This window comes from Xenopus tropicalis, chromosome 2 (assembly GCF_000004195.4).
Source record: "Xenopus tropicalis strain Nigerian chromosome 2, UCB_Xtro_10.0, whole genome shotgun sequence".
Taxonomy (NCBI): domain Eukaryota; kingdom Metazoa; phylum Chordata; class Amphibia; order Anura; family Pipidae; genus Xenopus; species Xenopus tropicalis.
In genome coordinates, this window is record NC_030678.2 from 106,441,670 (window position 1) to 106,468,909 (window position 27,240).

The following is a 27,240-nucleotide window of genomic DNA, read 5'->3' on the forward strand; positions in this document are numbered from 1 at the left end:
TATGCTGCCTGTGTGTGCCATACTCTGCCTGGCCATACTCTGCCCTGCAGTAAATTTCTTCTACATGGGAGCACAGTATGAAACATAGCCCAGGCGGAATGCAACTTGATACGTTCCACCTGTGTTGGGAGCTTGGATTCGTCCGTGTTAGTATGGGCCAATAAGAATGGTCTGCGTTCCATCCTGTGCGCCCTTGCAGGGCTAAATATCCATGTGTATGAGACCTACAGGGAATATATACAAATGCAAAAGCAACTATATGCTAAACTGGCCAATTTCTGGGCAGACATCATTAGGGAAGGCCCATAGGGGAGCCTCTACACAATGGCAAATAAGCTGCCGAATCAGTCTAAAGGACCCCAAGCAACAGCTTAAATCTGCCCATGTATGGCCACCTCAAGAAAAACTTGGTGCCCTGAACTTGCACATCATGTACAAAATGAATTTATATTGTAAACTTGCTTAGAATTATGTTTTCTTTTATTAATCAAAAAATTATATTTTGGATTGACTTGTCCTTTAACACATTCAACAAACCATTATTTTACACTTCACACACATATGTTTAAAAAGCCAAATAAGGATTAGGATTTCTTTAGACACAGTTACCTATTTAGCCTCTAAATGCAGGCAGTTTTATCAGCATTTAACAGGTCTCTGGGAACGTTAGTGCTTCCTTTGCAGTCTTCCTTCTTTTTATACATAATTCTTTTTCCTACCAGCACACAACTGGCACATTCATTTTTAAACTTCAATAACTTGCTTTCAGTGCTTCAGTATTTATTCTAGCTTTTACTTAAAAACCACTTGTATCCACTCGCTTGACTTCCCTGCTAAACTCAAATTCTCGTATTGATCTTTTTCCAACTTGCTCTCAGCTCCGTCTTCTGAGACATTTCTGACAAATGACCTTCACACAATTTTAAAAACAATGTCTAAAAATTCTATTAATATCCTTTAGAGGCCTTTGACATGGCAGCTCATCGAATCTGACAAAGCTTCTTTTTACAAATCTTATTTGCAGCATTTTTCTTTAGGTGTCTTTTTCCCCCCATCAAACCATTAGTCTCACACTGCATTCATACCTTAAATGGTCATTTTACTTTCATTATTGACTTTTGCAATAAAATTCTCATAAAAATATCAGGAATAACATTTCCCTCTTTATTTTCCTAAACTAGGAAACTGCCATTTTAGGTTTGAAAAAATGCTACTGGTCTTAGCAAAACCTTACTTATCACCTTCCATCTTGCCCACTGCTCCCACCACCATCACCACAACGGGCATCAAAAGACATGGGGTTGGCAAGAGTAAAATATTAGAATCCCAATAGCAGATGGGACCGTCCTTAGCTGGTTTGATACAATAAATCAATGTCTGTTATATATATATATATATATATATATATATATATATATATATATATATATATAAAGCTCTGCATTAACAAAAAATATAAAAACTTTTTTTTGTGTAAAGTGGACCGGTCTCATTTTAACTTGAACTTTATAGCTTTAGCTCCTTATCCACAGGTAGCTAGGTCTTCCTGAAATAGGTACATCATTGTTTAGTGTATTTTTATGCATAATTCAGCCTATAAATGTGCCATTTAATTCATTTTTCTTGGGTAATAATGGAGAGTGAGATGGGCAAAATGGAGCCAAAAAGGTTATCTACTTAACTTAAATTATAATAAATTCTGTCCTAAAGTTGCAGGTCTTCACATGCTTCATACAATACACATTGCTTGAAACTAAAAATAAAAGATTAGCGCTTTATTGAGGAAATGTGGACAAAGATATACTGAGAGTTGCTGCTTTAGGGTGAAGTCACACGTAGCAACTAGTAACAGCTACTAGTCAAAGCCATAAAAATAGAAAATGCTGATCATTTACTCATAATTGTATCTATGTGTGTTTTATCAGAGGCAATTCTCAGTATTGTCTATGGCAGGGTATTTTCTGGCATTTAGTAGCTATGACAAGTAGCTGCTACTAAGTAGCTCTGTGTGTCTTCAAACTTCACAGCATAGATACAGCTACACATTCAGAATCATAAATCCAGACAGCTGTTTTGTCCTTGTTCAGTTTGATTACATCACGTGTTGATGAGCCTGAACCCAGGTCCTTATACTCCATATACAACTTGTGGTTGTCTGGCATGGCCTTTTAGCTGTCAGTAAATGCATAGATACAGACAGTTAATCAAAAGCAATGTGGCCATGGAAAATTAAAAACTAAAAATTACAAAATGTAATTACCGTAGCTCTCAGGCTAGTCACACTAGGCAATAAATATTGTTTAGGAAAATAATAATTAAAAGAGTGAATGTGTGTATGACTAACATGCAGACATATCTGCTGTTTTCTGATGCCCAGAGGCCACTTGCTTCCCCGTTATTGCAGACTTTAAAGTCATCCCTTTATTTCCCAACTCTGAACTGCACTAGACCATCAAATGCAATATATATTGCAGTCTGAACTTTTACTAACCAGAATAAAAGTTTAAATACCACATTCCTGCTTCTCGCCCTGGTACATGATAAGGTCTACTATAACTATATCCTGTTTCGTTATAAACATATATATGTCTGCAATTTCAGTGTTTGTTTTTCAGTGTCTTGTCTGACCTTAATATAACCACCCCCCCCCCCCCCCCCCCAAAAAAAATTAATCAGTAAACAGCCTCAATACAACTTACTTTATCAAAGTAAGTTCTGCCTGTGTAAGCCTGCATTCTTCATTGCATAAACTTTACAGTGCACATATGCAGTTTGCAGATGTAAATGTCATTCATGATGTGTGAAAGCGAAATGGCCACCAGGTAAAAGCTGGTGTTTGTTTAAGGAAAATGTGATGATGCTGGCAAACAGAGGGGATATAAGCAATTCAAATGGCGTGGTTTGGGTGGGGGAGACGAGCCAATTTATATACATGGTAAGAAAATGTCTTTAGATACATAGAAGGGGGTTGTGGGAGCACTCCAAGGCTAAATAGAGTATACAAATACAGTGGAAGTGCGACTGATCTGGCTAAATTAACTACAAGCATACAAATGAGAGGGGGATTGATCAATGCACATTCCCTGGTTCCGTTTCAATCTTACGATCATAATTTTGTAACTAAAAACCGCTGTTTTTTTTGTAAATACATGCAATAGCATAGATAATTTACTTATGAAACAGGGTGCCAGAGAATGTGCACTGATCAATCCCTGTCTTTTTTGTATGCTTGTAGTTAATTTGGCCAAATCAGTCGCACTTCCATTGTACTGACTCAAACCAGCCCCCAGGTCAAGAATGGCTACTGTACATGGGAGTGCCAGCCTTTAAAAAATATGACCAGAGGTAAATAGATAGGACCACCATACGGGGTTAACCTTGATGGGGTATGGTGGCTTACCAAACTTATGATCAGAATTTTGTAACTAAAAACCCGTTTTTTGTCAATACATGTTGTATTTATTTATTATATCACTTGTCCTCCCTGTGTGTAATTTTGTATTCTGTAAGATTGTACAGCGCTGCGTACCCTTGTGGTGCTTTATAAATAAAGTTATATATACATACATACATACTAGCATAGATAATTTACATATGAACTGGGGACCAGGGAATGTGCATTGATCAACCACCCTCTCTTTTTTTGTATGCTTGAATAAAATGTCTTTACAACTTTAAATTCTCTCTTCCTTATCCAATATATGACAAGACTCCTAGCATCCACGGTTCCATTAGCACATGCTGGTTCTGGAGACACCGTAGGGAAAGATATTGGCTTTAATTCTGTAAGAAGGACTTAAAGAATAACCAGTTGTTAGGGTGAGGAGCTAACTCTATGCCCAATTTAGGTTTTTAGCAAAAGTTCTTTGCTTAAATGTGTATTACAACACACACATTAAATGTATATACTGTATATAAATGGCCCCATATGGCCTACTTCAATTTTGTGACGTCTTGACTTAAAGCTTATCAACTGTAACTTTAGAATCATGTCAGATTGAATTATATGCCAAAAACATGTTAACTATTATAACAGTATGATGGATAAATGCAGTTATTCAATGTTAATATGATCTAAGCCCATTAATGTCTAAAAGCACAATTCTTTGGCAAAATTACAGTACAGATAAAATGGAAAGGGAACCGCAATTCAGATTTGAAAAAAAAAATGATATTAATTTAATTAAAGCTGTATAATGCTTTTTACCACTAAAAGGCAATTTATGTTTCACATAAATAAATATATAAAATATAACATTTCATTGATAACGCAAAGCTTTTAATGTGATTTGTTTTCCTGCAAGACGAGTACCACAATTTATTTGATTTAACTGTAAGACAATCATTTAAACATTGTGCCCTTTCAGTTTACTAGCATTTTCTTTGGGGAGGGGCAAAGCTTTCTAAATCTGCCTGAATTTTCATTATTCCACTTGTGTTGCAGGATGCAAAACTACATTTAAAAATTCTAAAAAAAAAAAAACCACTATGAAAAAATGTGAATTGTGAAATTTACTATTAAAATAGGTTAATGTATATGCAAAAACACAACTGATTTGGAAGGTCTTGTGTACTAAATATGTATAGTTTTATAGAGATTCCTGATTTGCATAGATAAAAGTGAAGGCAGTAACATACTGAATTTCTAAGCAGGGTCCACAAATAGCTTCCAGTATATCAAGGAGGAGCAGCAGAATGTGCTCATAGACCAGCACTTCTCAGAATATCTAATGTCTAAAGAAGAAAATCTCTGCGCCTTCTGTATCAGTCAACAACAAACATATAGGGGTCATTTATGACTGCAAATGCAAGGCGTAAAGCACAGTTTTGAGACTAATCACTATTTTTTTTCCAATACTGCATTGTTTTTGTCCCAGAATTCCACCAGGGGGAGTTGCACATGACCGAGATGTGTGCAATGCTTTAAAATTAACACAATTGTGATAACACTTCTATGTAAATCGGATGTAATTGCACTAAATGTTTCCTAAGGCCAATAGTGTATTCTCTGGTGTTTGGTGTGTGAATGATGTGTCATCCAATTATTTTGATGCAAGTGCACTGTGCCTATTGACAGCTAAGGGAACCATGGAAGTGGCACTAGCCTCCAGGGTTCTTGTACATCAATAGGCACAGCAATGCTCTATTTGGAACAGGAGGAAGGCAGTGGCTTTGAGCCCAACTATCAGGGTCAGAACGAAGAGGTAGGCCCATCGGTAGCTCACTTCCTAGCCCAGCTTGTCACCACTCTGTCCTCAATGCAAGGAGCACACTGATGAATGGCACTATGCACAACTGACTGCTGCGATCACGATGGTTGGTAAATGATCCCTTGTATGATGAGTTAGGGGAATTTAGGAACATTTTTAAAAACAATGGAGTGTGTGTGTGTGTATATATATATATACACATATATACATATACATATATACATATATACACACACACAGGGTTCTAAGTTAAAAGGCAACCAGTTTAATCAAAAACTGCACTACTCAACAAAAGAATTGGTGCATAAAAGCAGCTAACCTAAACTTCTCCTATAATCTTTCACGTTTTCACGAAAAATCATGAATGGGTTATTTGAAAAGTTGTGAAAAACAAAAACATGATTTTCCTGTATCCGAAATACATTTTACATTGACCAAGTTTCCCATCTCAAAAGGTTTATAGCTGGCATGATATATTTTGTCTGTCAACTGTTTTAATAAAACATGAAAATTGATATCCCATGATTTTGTGTGGTTTGTCGCAAAGCCGCAATTCCCCATGGTTTCTCTGTATGCTTATTCTGAATTGTTGCAGTTTTGTCTCAGGACCTACTGAAACAAAAGCATTGCCTAAAGCAAAATACTTATCAATAAGAGTCCAATAGCAGCATATTCACTTAAAATAATTAGATGTACACAGAATACACAACCAGAAAAAAAAAAGCCATAGATTGTCCACAAAGAGCCTCTGTCTTAAAATTTGCTGGCAAAGTATTGTTCCCTTGGTTTGTAATACTTAAAATGTTTGCAGAACTACGGGCACATAAAAGATGCAAAAATGTAGATAATTAAGATGCCTAAAAAGTGTCTACATTGTCCATTAGTCTATATAAATATATATATATCACCGGTGATGTTGCCCTTAGCAACCAACTACATTTTTGCATTTGATTTCTTACTTGTAGGCGACTGTTCAAATCTAATTGCTGATTGGTTGCTATGGGCAACAACACCATTGATATTTATCTCCAATCTTAGTAAACACACCCCATAGATTGACAATTCTAGTTGCATCATTTGTACATTTAGAATCACAATAGCACACTGCATACTGGAAATTCTGGTGCAATGTGGGGGGAAAAAACATGGCGATTTTAATTGTACTTTGCTCACTGGTCTCACTGGATAAGCCCTACGATGAGTTAACGCGACACTGGTTTATGGCAAGAAAAAAAATACTGCTCAAACGTGTTTTCTCTAGGCAATATTCAGTTATCAGAAAGTAAAGATCATGACAGTCTTAACAAACAGAGACTTGGGAGAGAAGCCAACAACCACTCTGAGTTCTTAGCGGTGCGGACAGATCAGCTCTTTACCTGCCAGCTCAGTAATGGGGGAGTAGTCTTAGGCTGATGCCACACATGGCATTTTTACGCTGCGTATTTTCTAATTCTCTCAGCGGCTGAAAAACGCCTGATATCATCATCCATAGAAATAACTTGAAAAGACTCGAAGCAAACCACACAATGCGGAAATACGCTAGAACACACCTTAGCATAGATTTTTCAAGCGTTGGCTGAAATACGCCAGTATTTGCAAAGCCAGCTATTCCTATGTATACACAAAGGCAGCTGCCAGGCCTAGTTGAAATCCGCAGTGTTTTTTACTATTTTGCACTATTAGCACCGTGGAAACGGGATTTGCTACGTCACCAGTACTAGGCTGAAAAATGCCATAGTCAGGGGCTGTGTGGCTTGTGCGGCGTTTTTAGGCTGAGAAAAAACGCAGCGTAAAAACGCCACGTGTGGCATCAGCCTTAAGTATCAGTATCAGCAACCCCACAGCAGCCCTTCTGGATCTATAAAGAAGGAAACGTATAATCACTGCGGTGTGGCAATCTGTAAGGTACCTGCCAGCAATTAGAATTACTTAGCAGAGACCCCTTCTACAGTAGTATCCTGGGTCTGTGCCGTTTTAAGCATATAGGAACACTGGCCTAGGGTACAATTATAGGAGTGCCATTTTGCCACTTCTTCAGTGACCCGGGGATTCCTCCTGATGTGAGCATGGGCAGTAACATGAAAAGCAGGAACACTGACTTTTCGCTTCAATGTTTGCTATACTTAGCATGTGCACAGCACACATCAGCTGTGAGGAATCCCTGGAATATCCTCAGCTTGTGTAGTTTTAAATTAAAAGGAGGACAGGACTTGTTGTCTCAGGCACCCACAAGTAATTAAAATCGCTTACTTAATAAATTGGAACCCCCCTCCCCCAGTGATTATTAATTTCTTTCTACTTTAAAAATGTATAAACTACTTTCAGACTTTAGAATGTGCCATTTACATAGCAGATAATATACCCCCCCACTGTCATTTTCTAGAAGACACTAAGCACTTAACTCAGTACCCCTCCCTATGAAATGTACCTTTTTTACAATACCTTATAATTACACTTTACCAATCAATACATTCTCTTTTTTTCTGTTTACAACTCTTCCCAGTTCTGTGGCATGTTCTGACTTTATCAAGGTGGTCATAATAAATGGGGTAAGCTCCCCGACTGCATATGCTCGTGTGTGCGGCTCCGTTACAGAAACAGTTTGATTGAGGATAAGGAACTGCCAGTCCTGCGGAAGGCTTGCACCACTATTGCAGTGAGTATAGCAGCAACAGGTGTGCGGCTTTAACAAGTATGTTCTGACTTTAAACATTAAATATCTGCCATAGAGTCTGATGTGCTAAGACGAAGAAAAGGCAGAAAGTAAAGATAAGGACACAGGCAGGCGACAGGGTTGTGTTAACTTATTTAAGCAAATAAAGAGAGTAACTTTGCAGCATGTTTTTAATGACAACAAATACATGCAAAGAACTTTCATTTGCCTACATTTAATAAGGCAACACAGTAAATCGAAAAACATTTAAAATTATATACAAAGTTCAGCAACAATCATCCTGCAACAGCTGAGAGGCAAAACTGGAGTCAGAAAACTTAACCTTCTTCATCTGAATAATGTTCAAGTGTGAAACAGTTTGTAGTCTTAGATGAAAAATAGTGAAAAGTCTGTACTTTGTGATGTTAATAGACTGCTCGAGGATTTTTGGTACTGTAATAGGCTTCACAGGCAGCTACATAAGCAGATTCTGGGAAGAAATCCTCATGATACTCTGCAAGGAATCTGCAAAGTAAACAAACAAAATGAAAGTCAAAATCTTTAAATCATTATTGCTAAAAAACAGAATGAAACAAACTGCAACAAACATGGCAGGACCCAGGAGGTATGGAGAAAGAAAAGGTAGTTAGAACCAAGCCGTGACCTAACTTATCTGGGTGGTTTTAAACTCAATCCTGGGATTAGATTGCCCAGCTCATGTAAACACCATTAACAAGTTGGAATGCATTCCAGAATGCAGGATGGTATCTATTTAAAAAAAAAAAAAAATTCTTCCAAACCTCCTAACTTCAGTACAGTAGCAGCAGGGTTGGCGCCCATCATGTCTAGTCACATCACATGCAAAGTACAGTCCCAATCAGTGTGCATGCTCTTGCTGCCGATCAATTTCAGGGTGCCTGAAAACAGGAAGTGACACCTGACATGGTGACTGCCAATCCTGATTTGCTACTCTGGGTTCTCAATTTAGGTACAGGGAAAAGGGCAGCTGCTGAGTGGAGTATAGATGCGTTTCAGAAAACTGAAGCGGGCCTTTTTCTAGGGTACAATTCTCCTTTAATTTAAAAAAATTCAAAAACAATCATGCTAATAATTCTCAAAATATAATAAAAAAATGTCTGTGAATGTTATTTTTCCCCAGTCAGGATATACAGTACGCAGTAGAGATACCCTATATAATAAAAAATGAAGACAAACTTAAAATATGTTAAACAGCCCAACAATCTTGACATGGCATTAATAATTAATATTAATAATTATGATGGTCTTGTAAGAAGAACTTAACTTTCAGCCTTCAACCCTACCTTAGAAAAAGTTCAAAGTGCTTGAGCAAAGCCTTTAGGTTTTTATCTGAGAACATCATCTTTCCCATTATTTCTGGAAGTTTCACTGTTGGAGAAGAAAGACATCATTACATTTATAGCTCTGCAACAATATCAGCTTACGTATCTTAGCTAATGTAGCTAATGTATTCTATGTCTCTAGTTCTTTATACTACTTTAATAACAGCACAAAATCCTTGCATAGTGCACCTACTTATCTTAGCACTTTAGAAAAACTACAGTGATTATTTAACATAAAGAAGAAAAAAAACAGATATGGGAAATTAAGAAATGTATTTCAACTCACACCTAAATCCAAACAAAACAATTTCTTACCAAATAATCGAAGCAGGTGTTGCGATCCATAAATGTAAGATGGAGGAGGTGACTGATCACTTTGAGGGTAATTTTCTGGCATTAGTTTCCAAGACAACACCTACAAAAATATTTCAAGAGAGGATGCACATGGTTATAAGACTTAGTAAAAATACTATTATAAGGGAGAATGAAAAGTTAAATCACTGGAGGCTACAACCAAGTCATTATAATCACATACCTAATACCCCAGACTCCTGTTAGCAGAAAACTACAGCAGCTGAGGGTATTTCTAGATTTCTTTTGGCATGATTTTCTTTCTCTTCTGTCTTCTTTTCTTAGGGCATGGGCAGGCGCAAGTGCAGTATAGTTAAGAAGCTAGCTTTTGGTGTCCACGTTTGGCTTTCACTTCAAGAAGATGGCGACGAGCTGCTTCATAAACACCCCTGACCAGAGCACTGGCCTAGGGTATTAGGTAAGCGATTAAAATCAACAGAGGGTGCCTTTTGGCATCCTCCCAAGTGATTTAACCTTTTGTAAAAGGACTAAACAATGTCAACCTAATTTGTTTTTAGTACTTTTCCTTTCATGTGATGTCAGTCTGGCCCATTTTCTCCCCTAAGACACATACACAATGTCAAAACCCAAGTACGTACATATTAAAGGGTGGGGGGGGAGAGGCTGCAACAACTTTAAATTTCATGTATTTAAGAGGAAACCATGATGGTCCATGCAAGTCAGAGACAAGGTTTTTCTACTGGTATTAGCCTGGAAATTCTAGCTGGTAGAGCTGATCAAACCCTTATTTGTAATAACTTACATATTCAGTGATTGTTTGTATTTTTATGGACACAATAACAATATCCATTAAATAGCTATGTTTGCAGCTATATTATTTCATAATGTTTACTATCCATTTTAGGAAAAAGAAACAGAAAATTGTTTGCTTGAAATATCCAGTTCAACAGTCCACAAAGGAATATAGGAAAATCATCCAGCCCACAGACAAGCAGCATTATTTCATTTTCCTTTTAAGTTGTGTGCATCTCTAGTGCTATTTTTGAGTATTTCTTTAAAATTTGTATAGACAGATTATTAAATTAGAAGTTTTCTCCCATATATATATATTAGTAAACCTTTACGCCCCAAATTCCCACCAAATGTCGTTTATAAATAAAGTACTTAAGAAAGCTAGGCAAGAAACTGGGACCAAATTATTAATCATGGGAGACTTCAATCTCGCACCAGATCCTCTTATAGACAAATCCCCCATACCGAAGGGCAACACTCTAAGGTCAGCTACTTCTTTGTCCAAGTCCTTTTTTAACACCATAAAACAATATGAGTTATATGATGTTTGGAGAGCGGGTCACCCTACTGAACGTGATTATACTTTTTTATCGCATGTGCATATGTCTTATTCTAGGATTGACTTAGTTCTTGCAGATAAATCCACTTTATTTCAATCGGTTAAGCCTTACATAGGAATTGCCACTTGGTCGGACCATGCCCCAGTCGGGTGTTTTTTAGATTTCCTTCAGATTCCCACCCCGTCTTCTACCTGGAGACTGAATAATACCCTATTACTTAATAAACAACATGAAGAAAAAATTACAAAACTAACTACAGAATTTTTTGCATTAAATTCTACCCCAGATATATCCAAAGATCTGCTTTGGTGTACGTATAAAGCATATATAAGGGGCCAACTAATTGCTATGGCTGCAAGCGAGACTAAGAAAAAGAAAGCCAAAGCAAAAGACTTACTAGTTCAGTTAGCCGAAGCTTCAAGGCAACACAAAATCCACCCGACTGAGGCATTGGCCCAAAAAGTGTCATCCTTAAATGCAGAAATTAATGTGATAAACATGGAAAGAGTGACATTTCAAATCATGTTGACTAAGCAACGTTACTATGTTGAGGATAACAAAAATAGTAGACTGCTGGCCTCTAAACTTAGGGACGCAAGGGTAAATAACAGAATATTGTCGATCAAAACATCTGATGGGCAAATGCTTTCCAATCCAAAGCATATAGCACAAGAGTTTGCGAATTATTATACCAAGCTATATAACTTAAAAGATGATCCCACAACTCCCCAACCAGATTCAACTAACATCACAAACTTTCTCACTAAAATATCCTTGCCCTCACTATCAGAAAATCAACTAGAATATTTTAATGCCCCTATAACACAAGCAGAAGTGACCTCTACAATTAAAGCACTCAAAAATAATAAAGCCCCGGGCCCAGACGGGTTTTCAAATAATTTTTACAAGAATCTTTCAGCCTCCCTAGCTCCTAAGTTAACTGAATTATTTAACTTTCTCCCCACTTCTCAGTCACCCAGAAAAGAACTATTCCAAGCGACTATAACAACAATCCCGAAGCCTAATAAAGACCCTACCCGAGTGGAAAATTATCGCCCTATATCCCTGCTTAATTCGGACATAAAGATTTACGCTAAAATACTGGCAAACCGACTAAACCCCATTTTAAAATCTCTGATTTCTGATGATCAGGTCGGATTTGTACCAACCAGACAGGCACCAGACAATACTAGAAAAGTAATCAATATTGCCATCCAAGCTAATCAAACAAGATCTCCTTGCCTTCTGGTAGCTTTAGATGCGGAAAAAGCCTTTGATAGGGTCTCATGGCTATATCTACAAAAGGTCTTGGAAAAGTTCGGTTTCTCAGGTACGTTCTTAGATCATATCCTCACATTATATAAATCTCCCTCTGCCGCAATACAAACCAATGGTCAAATTTCTCCTAGATTTTCACTTACGAATGGTACCCGACAGGGGTGCCCCCTTTCTCCCCTAATCTTTGTACTACTTATGGAACCCTTAGCAGAGGCCATACGTCAACAGTCCCAAATCTCGGGGTTTCTGATAGGTAAAAACTCATACAAATTATCCTTATTTGCAGATGACATTATCCTGACTCTCTCCAACCCAATTTGTTCACTTCAAACATTGTTCCAACTACTTTCAGAATTCTCAGAGATTTCCTATTACAAAATTAACACAACCAAAACTGAGGCCCTTCCAATCTGGATTCCCAAAAACCAAGTGAGAGAATTAAAAGCATCCTATAAGTTTTTGTGGCAGCAGTCTGTTATTTCGTACCTAGGCATAAAGGTGGGATTTTCAGTAACTAGTCTATACAATGCTAACTTCAAAGCAATGTTAGGGAAAATTGAGCAATATTTTCAATCCTGGACTTACAAAGAAATTTCATGGATAGGTAGACTTTCCGCTATTAAGACCATGATTTTACCGAAAATTCTGTACCTATTCCGGACAATTCCGATTAAGATTCCCAATAAATATTTCACTGCACTACAAAAATCAATCTCAAAATACATTTGGAAAGCCAAGAAGCCTAGAATCCCATTGGCATCACTCTCAAAAGGCAAACTTCAAGGAGGACTCGGTTTTCCTAACTTTAAAAAATATTACCAAGCCTCTCACTTAAACTTTATACAACGTATTTTTACAACTACAACTCAGCCACAGTGGGTGAGACAAGAAAAGGATATAACCATATCATCTCTTCTTCACCTCGATGAACTTATCTGGATCCCTCCAAAACTAAGACTAAAATCTATCAAGTCCTTCCCTACATTTCATGCGTCAATTACGGTCTGGGACTCAGTCATACATTCTGACCACCTAAGCCTTGGTCTTCATCCTAAATTTCCTCTCTCAGCTTTTAAAGGGATCATTCCAAACTTCAACCCAGCTCCTTGGCTCCAGGCTGGAATTGATTTGTGGGCGAACATCCTGATTAATAACCAACTACCTACATTTCAAATACTTCGCACTAAATGGCCTTTACCTTCCAAGTCATTTTATATCTACCTCCAACTATCAAGTTTCCGTAAGGCAAATCCTTACTGTAAACCCAAACAACTATCTGCTACTCAGCAAAAAATTACCTCCCTATCAATGGCTGGCGCACGAATATCCCATTTCTATGCGGCAATTAATGACCAGTCTTCAAAACCACCAGGGACACATATATCTGCATGGGAAAAAGAACTTAATTTATCAATCGATCCAATAGACTGGAATACTGCTTTCACACTGATTATGGCCTCAACTAAATCTGCTAGACTTCTAGAACCCAGTATCAAGTTGATGTACCGCTGGTACTTAGTTCCATCGAGACTGCACAAAATTTTTCCACAAACAGCATCTAAGGAGTGTTGGAGAGGATGCGGCCAAGACGGGACACATGTTCACATATGGTGGGAATGCCCCAAACTTGCCTCATTTTGGACTCAAGTGTTTGATCTAATTAATAAAGTTTTGGAATGCCCAGTTCACAAAACTCCCTTAACAGCTCTCTTAAATTTGGACCTTGATTTCTTAAAATATTCTCAAAAACGTCTGGTAGTACACTTTTTAGAAGTGGCAAGACTATTAATTGCTCAGCGATGGAAAACGGACTTACCCCCAGCTATCTCAGAGTTAGTAAATTTTCTAGATCTCACTGAAAGATTTGAATTTTTTGACGCCAGAAACAGAAATTCTTTGGGCAACCACCATAAAAAGTGGTCCCCTTGGAAACACTTCAACAAAGGGTAGACAGAGTAATAATTATATCATGCTTAACGTACTGTTCAGTCTAACTATAATTTATGAATGTCTGCTTCCCTGCTCTTTTTCCCCCTTTTTTTTTTCCCTTTTCCTTCTCTCTTTCCCCCTCTTGGTCTTATTTTTCTCTTTTCTTTCTTTTTTTTCTTTTCTTTCATATATCTTTTTTTTTTTTAAGATTTTGTTAAGTATCCCTTATGTGTCCCTTATATGACACAGGGAACAATTAATGTAAAATTCAAGGCCTAAGCTGAAAGTTATGAAACTAATAACTTGTATTATGGCCAATATGTGTGTTATATGCTGTTTCGATAATATTTTATTATGAAAATAAAAATTTGTTAATAATAAAAAAAAAATATAAATGTTAAAAAAATTTGTATAGACAGGTATTACACTTTTGTGCTACTGAATATTATTTATCATTAAAGACTATTACTATAGTACATGTCATACCAACCCAATATAGAAGCATTAAAGGTGTAGTTCACCTTTAACTTAACTTTTAGTATAAGGTATATAGTAATACAGACAATCTGCAGTTGCCCATCTTTTTAGGATTATTTAATTTAGCTCTTTTGTAAATCAGCTTCTCCAGATGCAATTACAGTGATTTGGTTGCCAAGAAGGCAGTAAATAATTTAGAAACTAAGGATAGGACATTCTAAAAGCTAACTACCCCTTTATATGGTTGTATGGGCCATATCCAAACAATTGCAAAAGTCAATTCTCATCACATAGAAAATGCTATAAAATAAAAAAAATAAAAAATGAATTATACTAAAATTGTTAAGGCAAGAAATAAATCAAATTCTGGGCAGTTATATAAAATGTACATGACTTCTGGCTATTATCTAACCTAGTATTGAATTGCATAAATCAAGTATTTTGTGTGTAAACAGGTGGGATGTCAAAATACAGCACACAATATAACTATTACCTCATTGAGCTCATTATTCCTCCGACCTTCTAATCCAGAGAACACAGAGCTTCCTTCTTTGCTGGGAGTTAATGTGATTGGTGAAGAAGAACCACTATGTACAGGAGTTTCTAGGTACAAGAACAAAAATGAAGTAATACACTTAGGGGCTCATTTACTAACCATCGATTTTTTATTTAACTCGATTCGGATTTTTTTTTAGAGTTTTAGTAAATCCTAAAGCCCCTTGGAAGCATTAGCATAGGGCATTAGAAACTCATATTTCATGTCCTTAGTCTTCATTATGGCTGAACAGATTCTTCTGTGTTTCTAAGTAAAAGTTTGCTTTTCAGAGGGATTATCTTCCAATGGAAGCTTAAGTGAGTTTGCAATATTAACTTTTCATAACAGCAGTAAAAATGTAATAAGGCAAAAATATAAAAATACTGCTAAGTTGAATTAGAAGAGCACAGCTAAGGTTAATACACACCAGATTTTTTTTGTCCAACAGGAAAGTTTTATAGTTACACAAATAAAAAAATAACCTACTCTTTTCTAAATGCAGGAAGAGCTTTGGCATTGATGTTGGAGTTTCTGGATGTCGTCGCTTAGGTTGTGGAGAAGCACTGCTTTCTGACATCCTATCACAGCTTGTACTGTGCCTTGTAGAACGTCTTAAAGATTGCAAAATGTCTGGCTCTGTTCTTCGCCTTTTTGGAGTTGCTGGCTCCCCTGTGGTATGTTGACTGTCAGTTGACTGCGGAGTTGGCGGATTTAGAAGTGGTGGACTTGGCGATACTTCTTCCTGATTTCTGGAGTGAGGAACAACAAAACTATAAAACTAATATTAAATTAAAGAAGCCACACTGCAAACAGACATTTGTGCCTTTCTTAAATAAAATATATTCTGACCTCTATTCTCCATTAAAGCCAACACAGTAATCAGACCACTGTAGTCTACAATTCTGTTTCAAACCACGTTTACATATCTGCATGCAGTCTTTTAACAGAATTAATTTAAATGAGACAAGAAAGCTTTCCACGGCAAAAAAAAAAACAATTCCACTGGTGTTTGATCATGCCAGATTTAAAGATTTTTCGCCACATCACCACCCCTCAACTCCACCATTTCCTCAGTGGGATAGCTTCCACTGGGGACTGGGCGGGAAATTTAAACAGATGTCAAAATGTCACGCCCAGTCCCCAGTGGAAATGCAGCCAGCTGCCCCCAGATTTTATCCTCCTTAAGCCCAGGCCTTTGTTGCTTGCCCACAAATATGGGCATGTGTTGTAATTTTATGAAACAAAACTACATAGCACTAATTAGAGCTACATAAAAACTGACAGTATTACTTTAACATACCTGTTGCCAATAGATGCACTTTCTCTAATAGGAAGAAAAAACTTTGACGACATCACCTTTTTATATTGTGTTTGTTCATATGGATAAAGTAGTATTAGAGGTAGAGTAAAATCAAATGTAATCCTCAAGCCATCGACCATCTCTTTACAAAGTTCAACACTGAAGTAAAAAAATATTTAAATTATTTAATTTAAAGGAAAAGATGTTGTTTTTATGATGCTGTAATATTCTAAGACAACTTGCAATACATTCTTTAAGTTTTTATCTCCTGTTAGATATACAGTTTAGCATTTAACCTACCGAAACCTAGCTTCCAGTCAATTCTTTGAATTAAAGATTTATAAAGATAAATAATAAATCTAACTTAATAACTAATTCCTTTATAAAGTCAGTAACCATAGAAGCAGGCTCAAGGAAGAGGCAGAATAAACACATTTAATAAGCAAAAATAATAGCTATCATTTGCAAAGATATTGTCCAAAATACCCTTGGGGGCACATTTACTAAGACACAAATTCGAATCCGAATTGGAAAAATCCGATTGGAAAACAAACATTTTGCGACTTTTTCGTATTTTTTGCGATTTTTTCGGTGCCTTTACGGAAATTGTCGCGACTTTTTCGTTACCAATACGATTTGCGTGAAAAAACGCGAGTTTTTCGTAGCCATTACGATGCGCTCGTATCTTGTTGCGACTTTTTCGTATTGAGCGCTTGTAAGCGGCGGGCGAAACTTTCAGACTTAGCATGATTTTGGAAGCCTCCCATAGGACTCAATGGCACCCTGCAGCTCCAACCTGGCCCAAGTAAAGTCACCATACTGAAGCTTGAATGAATCCGAATCTTTCGTACTCGGCACGAAGGCTACGAAAAAGTCGTGACAAAATACGAGCGCATCGTAACGGCTACGAAAAACTCGTTTTTTCGCGTAAAACGTATTGGTAACGAAAAAGTCGCGACAATTTTCCGAAAAAATCGCCAAATACCAACTATTACGAAAAAAACGCAATCAGACGCATTCGGCCGGTTCGTGAGTAAGTAAATGGGCCCCTTAGAGTTAATTTTAATAGCTATAGACTCTTCCAATCCGCCTTATGCTATTAAGCTCTGGTCACCTGAACTGCCTTCATGCTATTTAAGCATGCGTCCCATGGGGCAATCCTCACTAAATAAAATACATTAATGCACATTGGTGATTGAGGTATTTACCCAGTAAGCAAGTTTCTAGCAAGTTGCAACCCCCCACCCATGACATCTTCAGGCCCCAGTCTTCCGGCATTCCTTTGTTCGATATCTGAAATACTCACACCTGCCCTCCCCATTCAGGTGATGTCATTGTGTCTGTAAAAGTGATGATGTCTCAGCAGGTCTGGACGGGAGAGGGTGGGTTAGAGTCTGTCCCGCTCATCACTACAGCAAACCCAAGCCCTTGACAAGAGACTGACATAGTCCTTATTTTAAGTTAAATACGATTAAAAAAAAAAGGGAAAAAAAAAGGTAACATACTTTTTTTCTGGTGGAATATAATGAAGATTTGTATTGACGCTTGTTGTCTGATGGTGACGGAACCTCTCGTTTGCAGAAAATGCTGCATTGATAGCAAAATGTTTCACATAAGATTCAAGAATAGTAATGATGTTGGTTTGACATGGTAGTTTTACCAGCTGAAAGAAAAACAATCACTTGAGACAATGTTTCAGAAGACAGTCTATCTGGAAATTTAAAAAACAAAAAGAACACTACTAATCATTTGATAATTAGCAACCAGCCCCACAGGGGAGCTCTCCTATCCCCTTTCCACTCTTTTCATAACTGTCCTCACACTCTTCAGCAGTACAAATTTCCTGTGCATCTTTAAAACAATAAAGGCATGGGGTGGAATTACCCATCCAACTTCTGCTGCAGGCAATCTGAAAGTATATACTGTTAACAGGTGCAAAGAGCATGATACATGTTACCCAAACATGTAAAAATATGAAATTGAAGGGAATAATGCAGCAGTGTATGTGGTTCAAATATTGTCATAGCCTTTCAGTAACAAATTATTAATAATGATAAGTGTTAAACTAAATCTACCTTTTTATTTATACTGTTTATTTAAATGGATATTACAAACAACATATTAAAAAGCTTCCAAAAAGTATGCAGAAAAACTGAGAGATTCTGTTGCTATTAACAAATAGATTCCCCCCATATATCCCAGTTTAACGCAGGTTTCATAACAAGATTTGGATTTTTAGACTTCAAATTCCCCAAAGAGAAGGGGCATGAAATTTGCAGAGATGAATATCTAGACATAGCTCTATAGCAACCATACAGGTTATGAGCAAACTTGAGAGGTCATTGCAACTTTGACTGGCTATGCCATTTTGCTAAACTGCAGTAGAAAGGCCATTAGTCAAAACCATTCTATATTGACATGACTTTTACAAATGGTATACTAACAGAAAGGTTTTAATCCCTTAAAGGCATAATCTGCTTTATAGCAGCAATAGAAAAAAAAAACAGTATAATTCTGAAGCTATATTTTTTTCTAATAACTATTCTGCTATTCTGCATTAGACACTATTGCCACAAACTGCCTGAATACACCAGTCCTGGAGGTTCTTGGCCACATTTTTATATGAGAAAATGTTCCATTTGGCTTGGCATGGTTTCTCAGTGACTTAACTTTAAATGTCCTTACTCACCCGTTTCCTTTTATTTATGAGATAGCAGTCTTCTTCTAGCTTTTTCTTCAAAATGTCAGGAATTTCTACTAATATAGTTTTTTCATCCATGTCTGTTTAAATGTTACACTTGTTCTTCTTCCTACAAAACCAAGAGAATTTTTATCTAACACCAGCTGTTAACAGAACTAGGTAACAACACTTTTCTTAAGTATACTTAAGGTGGTTTACTTATAATCCAAAAAATATCCTTAAAAACAAAGAGCATACCTTGCATTTAAATCTAGTTAAGATGTCTTGTGTTGAAAATCAGGACAATATATAAATTCCAATTTATACCAAAGCAGAGACATAAGAGAAGAGACAGCAACTTCAATGAGGGGACAGTACAAGCAAAAAATGCCAAGTGGGGGCCCCTGATTACCGTAGGCCATAAGATATGTGTGATATGCTGTGTGACCCAGTAGCACATAAACACTTCTTTAAGGCCTTGATGTCCAAACGAATGCATAAAAATTGTGTTTTTCCTTCACAGATTTAATATTTACATGCTGTAACAGGAGGTAACATTAAGACATATATTTCCTGAGACAGAGCAAAGTTTTGTATTTATTGGACCGTTTCCTAGCTTAACAAACTTGCAAGCATACCAAGATTAAACAGTTTGTTCCCAGGGTGAGTTATGCAGTCATTTTGCCCAGTGGCATGTGTTTGGACAAGCATACAAATCCTCTATCAGACAGAGTATCTGATAAAGCTGGCCATACACGCACCGATACTATCGTACGAAACCTCGTTTCGTACGATATTCGGTGCGTGTATGGCATGTCGGCGAGTCGACCGGTATCGCAGGAAGCTGCTGATATCGGACGACTCGCCGATCGGGCAGGTTAGAAAATTTTGAACGGGCGCCATAGAAGGTGCCTGACCAAAATCTGCCGTCAGGGCTGAATCGGCAGAAGGAGGTAGAAATCCTATTGTTTCTACCTCCTTATCTGCTGTTTCAGCCCTGACTGTGTGTGGCGGATCTGACGATGTTTCGTGCGACCGTTGGTCGCACGAAACATCGTTAGATTGACACATGTATGGCCAGCTTAAGAAGGACAGAGCAAGTAGAAAGTAGCAGAGGTTAGCAGGAAACAGCAAGCGATACCACATTAGGGGGGGAAGACACGCGGAGCTACTTAGTAGCAGCTACTTGTCACGGCTAATAAATGCCAAAAAATACCCTGTTATAGACAATACAGAGAATTGCCTCTGCTAAAACACAGTCAGACAATTATCAGTAAATGAAAATAGAAATATTACATGGGAGCACTTACCGCTTCTAGTACATGTGTGCTACTCGCAGACCAACTCACAGATGGCCCCAATTAGCAGAGAAACATCAAAAATAGCGGAGCACCACGTGGTGCTCGGTCATCTTATAAAAAGCACATGTACATCACACAGGACCTACGCTTTACACGTTTCGTGGCATCCCGCCACTTCATCAGATACTTTTGTAGCCACAACAAGTAGCTGCTACTAAATGCCTGAAAATTCCGTGCCATATACAATACGGAGAATTGCCTCTGCTAAAACACAAGTAGAGACAATTATCAGTAAATGATCAGCATTGTCTATTTTAGTAGCCATGACAAGCAGCTGCTACTAGTAGCTCAGTAAGTTACACGGTATGCTCATACGTCACTTTGTCTATGAAGTTAATGAAGGAAATTCACACAGAAGTTTTGTAATAGTTCATTTGACCAAACATATTACACCTTTGACTGGAGAGCTGCTATAGTTTGTTTTGGGCTTTAGGGCAGTGGCACAAGTGCTGCACTACTATATGGAATGGGAGTGAGAACAGCGCTAAAAGTGAAGCTTTAAATGATACCCGAAGCCTTTTAGCGTGGCTATTTTCCCTAATGTGTACTCTTTATTTACGCTCTATATGTAATACAATCAAAGACCCATAGTCCATTTTATTTGCAACAGCAGATAATGGCCCAGTGTAACTGTAATATCAGACCTGAGGTGGTGCTCCTGTAACCTGCAGTACATACCACACAAATTTATCGCTTTCCGCAGTACATTCACGACTTTCTTATTATAGCCTCCAGTTCCAGATCTCTGTTTAAATGTCCCGCAACGCCATTTAAATGCCCAGTTATTCGGGTCCGCAGACCAGCAATTCCTGACGCGCAAGTCTCATCTCGCGAGACTGGTACGTCACGTACGACTATAAAAGCGCAATGACGCAGCACGTAGCTGGTTTAGGAGAGTGAGAAGTAAGGACGGAATATTGCAGTGGCAAACAAGAATAAGGAGATATGCGGTAGTCTGCGAAGGGTATGGCGGGGATTCGCTCACATTACTTTTATCTGCTAATAGCTCCTAGTTTTCTTATGGAACAAAAACATCTTCATTTTCTCCCAAACAGACTAAAAATGACTGTTTTGTGCAAAATGGAGCTATTTTTTTTTAATTTGGCGACCAAAACGGCTAGTTGAGGAGAAAGCGATTGACTTCAAAGTGGGAGTGAGTTCCAGCGTGGAACATCGGGCCAGATGTTTTATAATTTAGGGATAAAGCGCTAATTTAGGAGAAGGTAATAGGTGACATTTACCGAAAGTAATTTTAACGGTGTTATGTCCTGATTTTTATGATATACTTTTTATTTCTAAGTTACACTGTATACATAGCAAATTTAAAATTTTATTTAACCTATTGTTTCTCCTACTCCCATGTGGAGGAGTCCCAAGCCGGACTTGGATTTCTTACTATTGAATGCCATTATGCTATCTATTGGGAGCTGCTATCTTGCTACCTTCCCACTGTTCTGCTGATCGGCTGTTTGGAGGGGGGGGGGGGTGATATGGCTCCATCTTGCTGCACATAATTAAGGGTGAAGACAAATTGAGCTACTGGTAGCCGCTATTTGTTGTGGCTACTAAAATAGACAATGCTGCTCATTTACTCAAAATTGTCTCTCCCCGCAATGCCACCCCACCAGCAAGAATGTAAATCGCCAGTGTGATGGCATATGTGTCGCTAGTATTTGCCGAAGTTGCTTTGAGAGGAAACTTCGGGTGACTTCTGGGAATCGTAGAGATGCGTATGCCATCCCACCGGCAATTTACATTCTTGCCAGTGGGGTAGAATTGCAGGGAAATTAGTCGCCCGCGGCTAATTAGTCGACCTTAGCAGGGACAATTCTTAGTACTGTATAGGTGGCCATACACCTTCAGATCCGCTTGCTTGGAGATGTCACCAAGCGAGCGGATCTTCTCCCGATATCGCCCACCCGTCGGGAGAATCCAGGCTAATACGGTCATTTGGCCCTGGGGCCAAACAATCGAATTATAACGACGGGTATAGGCAAAGTCGGTTCAGGGACCACATTGACTAAATTTTTTAAACTGCTCGATCGATATCTGCACGATTTCAGCCCAGATATCAGTCGGGCTGGCCCCTCGTTCATGCCCCTACATGGGCCAATTAGCTGCCGAATCAGTCTAAGGGACTGATATCGGCAGCTAGAATCAGCCCGTGTATGGCCACCTTTAGGCAAGGAGTTTAGTAGCAGTGTGTCTTCACCCTAAAGTTTGTTTTTGAAAAATAGATTTTAATGCAGGATTCTTCAGGAAAAGCTCTAAGTGATGGGTTTTGAAAAAAACAACAAAACATGTTTTCCCATGATCGTATTCCTTTAAGGTGAATTGTTAGAATAGCATGTCCCTGTGTTTTTGTGCAGTCCAGGGCCAGGTGGCAACCCTGTCAGGCTTAATCAGGAAGAGCAGTCCTGCACTTCACCAAGGAGATGTAAAAGCAAAACATGTACAAAGCAAGCATCTTTTTTTTTTTTCACTATTTAATAAACCTTCAGTTTATTGTAAACAGCTATTGTTACCGATTTTTATTTTGTTTGTTTGTTTTTGCTGTTTGGGTGTCTATAGTAACACTTTTGCAACAACACATTTCTTCTACGTACTTCAAGCGAGTGCTCCTGGTTGTAATGTATCAATACTCTACTGTCAAAGGATAATTAAGCATGTTTATTTTATCCCTAAAATGGCTAAATCCCTAAATTAGCTCAAAACTGCCCCTGAATCAACATGGAAAATTTTTTTGCTGTGCATCGATTTCTATGATGCTTTCATAAGCACTCACAGAAAAGCTGCACTGAGTCCTCTATCAAAAGAAACACAGGATTTCTTGTCTCATTTTTTGTTAACGTTTGGGTGTCTGATATCCTCTCTCAGGAAAATCCTTAATTCCCTGGGCCAGAGTCTGCTCAGTTCTCCCCTCTCTCCCCTCTCCTGCTCCCCCCTCCCACAAAAATGCTAAAGACTCCCTCCCCCCTCCTTTAGGAATGTGTGATCTGAGCTATAATATCTAGAGCTGTAGCTGGAAGCTATTTAAAATGGCAGCTGCAAACAGAGAAAGCTTCTAGAGTTGTTTACTCAGGTATGGTAATGCTTTCTGCAGAATAAATATATTGTTCTAGGTGGCACTAATGTGATGAATCTATTGGCAATAAAATGTCAAAATGACTTTCCTTCTCCTTTAAATCCAATGTCCTTTCTAAGATAGAAGCTGAAATATGCTGCAGAAATCAGTAACTTCCTTATCTAGCCTGAAGCACCACTCCTCTCAATTTAGTGTAATGAGCCTTTCTTTTGAACAGGAAGTCGGACAGTAAATTTTGATGCAAATTTCACTGGTTTTTCAGCTACCGTGTAATGTAAATATGCAGCATACTGTGTGTTTGTCTCTGAGCTTAGGTAACTGACCGCAGTATAGAGCATCAGCAGAAAAGAACATGGAGAGCTTCTGGGGCATGTATGAATTCACAGACCTTCATTGCTTAAGGCCAGTGCTGTCCAACTGGCGGCCCGCAGCCCCCTTCTGTGTGCCCACCCCCTACCTGCCTGGCTGCTCTGACTTCTTACCTTTGTGCAAGCTGTACTGTTTAAACATCTAATCTCCTGTACTGTTCAAACCTTTCACCCCCTGCATTGTTCACACACAGGCTCAGACTTTAAGCACCCACATTGTTCACTTGTTCACACCTCAGACTGTAGGAGCAGTGCCATCATTGTGTCATGGTATATACTGCCTGTCCTGTTCTGCCTGAGTGTATGGCACACACAGGAAGCATAGGGCAGGCATACTATGGCAAACAAAGGTAGGGTAGGGCAGACAGTGTATGGCACACACAGACAGAATAGGGCAGCAGAGTATGGAACACATAGGCAGGGTAGGGCAGGCAGAGTATGGCACACAATGGCAGGGTAGGGCAGGCAGAGTATGGCACACATAGGCAACACCTTGCCTGACCTTTGCTGCCTATGTGTGCCAAGCTCTGCCTGCCCTACCCTGCCTATGTGTTCCATACTCTTTCTGCCCTATTCTATCTGTGTGTGCCATACTCTGTCTGCCTTATACTGCCTGTGGGAGGTGAACCTGGCAGGGGTTTGTTCTGGGAGATTGTTAGCATTTGAAAATAGCCATTAAATGGTCCCTAAGGTGTGTATTTATATGTTGGGGGTTGCTGTGCTACTCACAGGGGAGGAGGAGCCATATGGATTTAAGGGTGTGTCTTAATATGACATAATGTAATTTTTTCACATATGAATGAAGGGTGATATCCCTACAGTGAGCACCAACCATTTGGGTTTTTGCTGCACTACAGCCATTAATGTGGGTATGGTTTTAAAAGCTCTCGTTATAACATGGGTGTGGTTTGAAGTGGGTGTGGTTTTAAAAATGGGAGTGGTCAAAACTGGCTTCCATTATAAGCCCTCCACCATGTAGGCCAGAAATATTCCTGCCCTCTGTACCACAGAAGTTGGACAACACTGCTTAAGGCCAATAGTTGCCTTGGGCTGGTACAGAAGTCAAAACATAATGTGCAGCATTTCTAGCATACTTTCCTTCATACTGAAATAATTTTAAGAACTTTCTATTTCCAATTATGCTTTTGCTACATTGTTTCAGGAGTCAGAATTTGCAAAAAATCAATTATAAAAGATCCCTTTTTAAACAATTTAAAATACAGTAATAAAATGACAGTCAGTTAACTTGTAATATTATACTGTTTTGAAGAACAACTGCTATATATTGTATTATTGTGGTGTACATTGTGGAATGATCTTTTTCAAGCAATGTATCAGTATTACTGGTAACTATAAATGTCCCTATAAACATTCTCCACTATGTACTAATAAATAAATTGTCAGACCAGTGAAAACATAGGCTAATCCACTTTACTGCAGTTTGTTAAATGTCCATTGGGTGTCAATATGGTACAGATTTAAAATGCAACAGTATTGTCCATATACAGTGAAACCTCAATTTGCCATACCCTGATTAAAAGTTTTCCCACATTTTACGCTGTATTTTTGTGGTTTCATATGGACTTCACACCTTTATATTCTGGTCCTCTAGAAATGCAAAATGGGAGTTCTATTGTAAATTTATATGTTTATAAAACAACCAAAAAATCTAAATACAGCTGAAAATTAACCTAAAGCATGCTAGCAGCAGAATCAAAATGTTTCTAGAACCATGTGTGAGATATGCATTGCATCTACAGTTTAACCATTTCCTTATGGATCAAAATGTAAATTGTTTCCTTATAAACGGTGAGTTCCTATGTCAGAACGTGTCATTTATAAGTTAAAAAAAAAAACAGCACACACTGTATTCCTTGCAAAATCTGTGAGCTGATTTTTCTCTCATATGGCGTTACTCACCCCAACGCACTCCCCTCCTTTTCTGGCGTCTCTAACTCACTGCCACTGAACTCACTAGTGCTTGCAGCCCCCCTTTTGCTAACGCTTGCTGTTAAGGTGGCCACATATGTGGTGATTTTCGATGGTCGCACGAAAGATCGTTCAATCCGCCACTAACGTTCAGGGCTGAAACGGCAGATAAGGAGGTAGAAACAATAGGATTTCCACCTCCATCTGCCGATTCAGCCCTGAAGGCAGATTTTGCTCAGGCGCCTTCTATGGCGCCCGATCAAAATCTTTTAACCTGGGCGATCGGCGAGTCGACCGATATCAGCAGCCTCCTGCGATTTTGGTCGACTTTCCATACACGCACCGAATATCGTATGAAACAAGGTTTCATACGATATTATTGGTGCGTGTATGGCCAGCTTTACAGAGATGACAGGAGATAACACTGCAGTCCCTTCCCTTTCCTTGAAGATCCTTCTTTTGTCACAAAACTTTAGATTTTTTGGATTTATGACACTGTTTTTTGTGCCATAACTTGCAGCGACAATTCGAAAAAGTTGCGTTTTCACAGAGAAATGACACAGCGACTTTACCTATCAGATTTTTTTTAGTAGATGTTAGACATTTGGGAAAATAAGTTAGTGAAAATGTGCCTCTTAATTGTTTAAGGACTTAAGGGGGGCAATACAGACTCAGAAATGTTTATCTTTGAAAAGAGAGGGGGTGGAGGTGAGATAAGAGTAGAGAATTGCTTCCAGAGATTATTCAGTAACAGGCTTGATGTTTGAGCCATAGAATTTGGGAAATACTATACTCCTGTCACTTAAAGCAGTGTTTTTCAACCTTTTTTGGGCAAAGGCACACTTGTTTCATGAAAAAAATCACGAGGCACACCACCATTAGAAAATGTTAAAAAATGTAACTCTGTGCCCAGCAGCAGTGCCCCCCTAGTACACTGGTGCCCAGCAGCAGTGCCCCCCTAGTACATTGGTGCCCAGCAGCAGTGCCCCCCTAGTACATTGGTGCCCAGCAGCAGTGCCCCCCTAGTACATTGGTGCCCAGCAGCAGTGCCCCCTAGTACATTGGTGCCAAGAGCAGTGCCCCCCTAGTACATTGGTGCCCAGCAGCAGTGCCCCCCTAGTACATTGGTGCCCAGCAGCAGTGCCCCCCTAGTACATTGGTGCCCAGCAGCAGTGCCCCCCAGTACATTGGTGCCAAGAGCCAGCCCCCCTAGTACATTGGTGCCCAGCAGCAGTGCCCCCATAAGTCAGTGTGCCCCGTGGCCCCCCCTAATACATTGGTGCCCAGCAGCATTTTACTTCTGCTCTTCGGCGGCTTCAGCAGCATCTTCCCCTCACGCGCGCCGCCTCTGCACTTCTGCCTACACGCGACCGCACACAGGCCCTTTTATAACGTTGCGCCCCGTGCGTA

General features: G+C 38.7%; 1 protein-coding gene across 2 annotated transcripts; it reads right to left on the minus strand.

Moving 5' to 3' along the window:
• Positions 1–8,004: 8,004 nt before the first annotated feature.
• Positions 8,005–21,290, minus strand: msl3 (MSL complex subunit 3). 2 transcript variants are annotated; one of them, NM_001016574.2, is given in 9 exon segments: positions 8,005–8,388; positions 9,186–9,270; positions 9,540–9,639; positions 15,066–15,175; positions 15,594–15,856; positions 16,408–16,566; positions 17,913–18,070; positions 19,097–19,217; positions 21,127–21,171. In NM_001016574.2, coding segments are annotated over 8 exon segments (1,065 nt in total). In that variant the 5' UTR covers positions 19,187–19,217; positions 21,127–21,171; the 3' UTR covers positions 8,005–8,288.
• Positions 21,291–27,240: the final 5,950 nt, after the last annotated feature.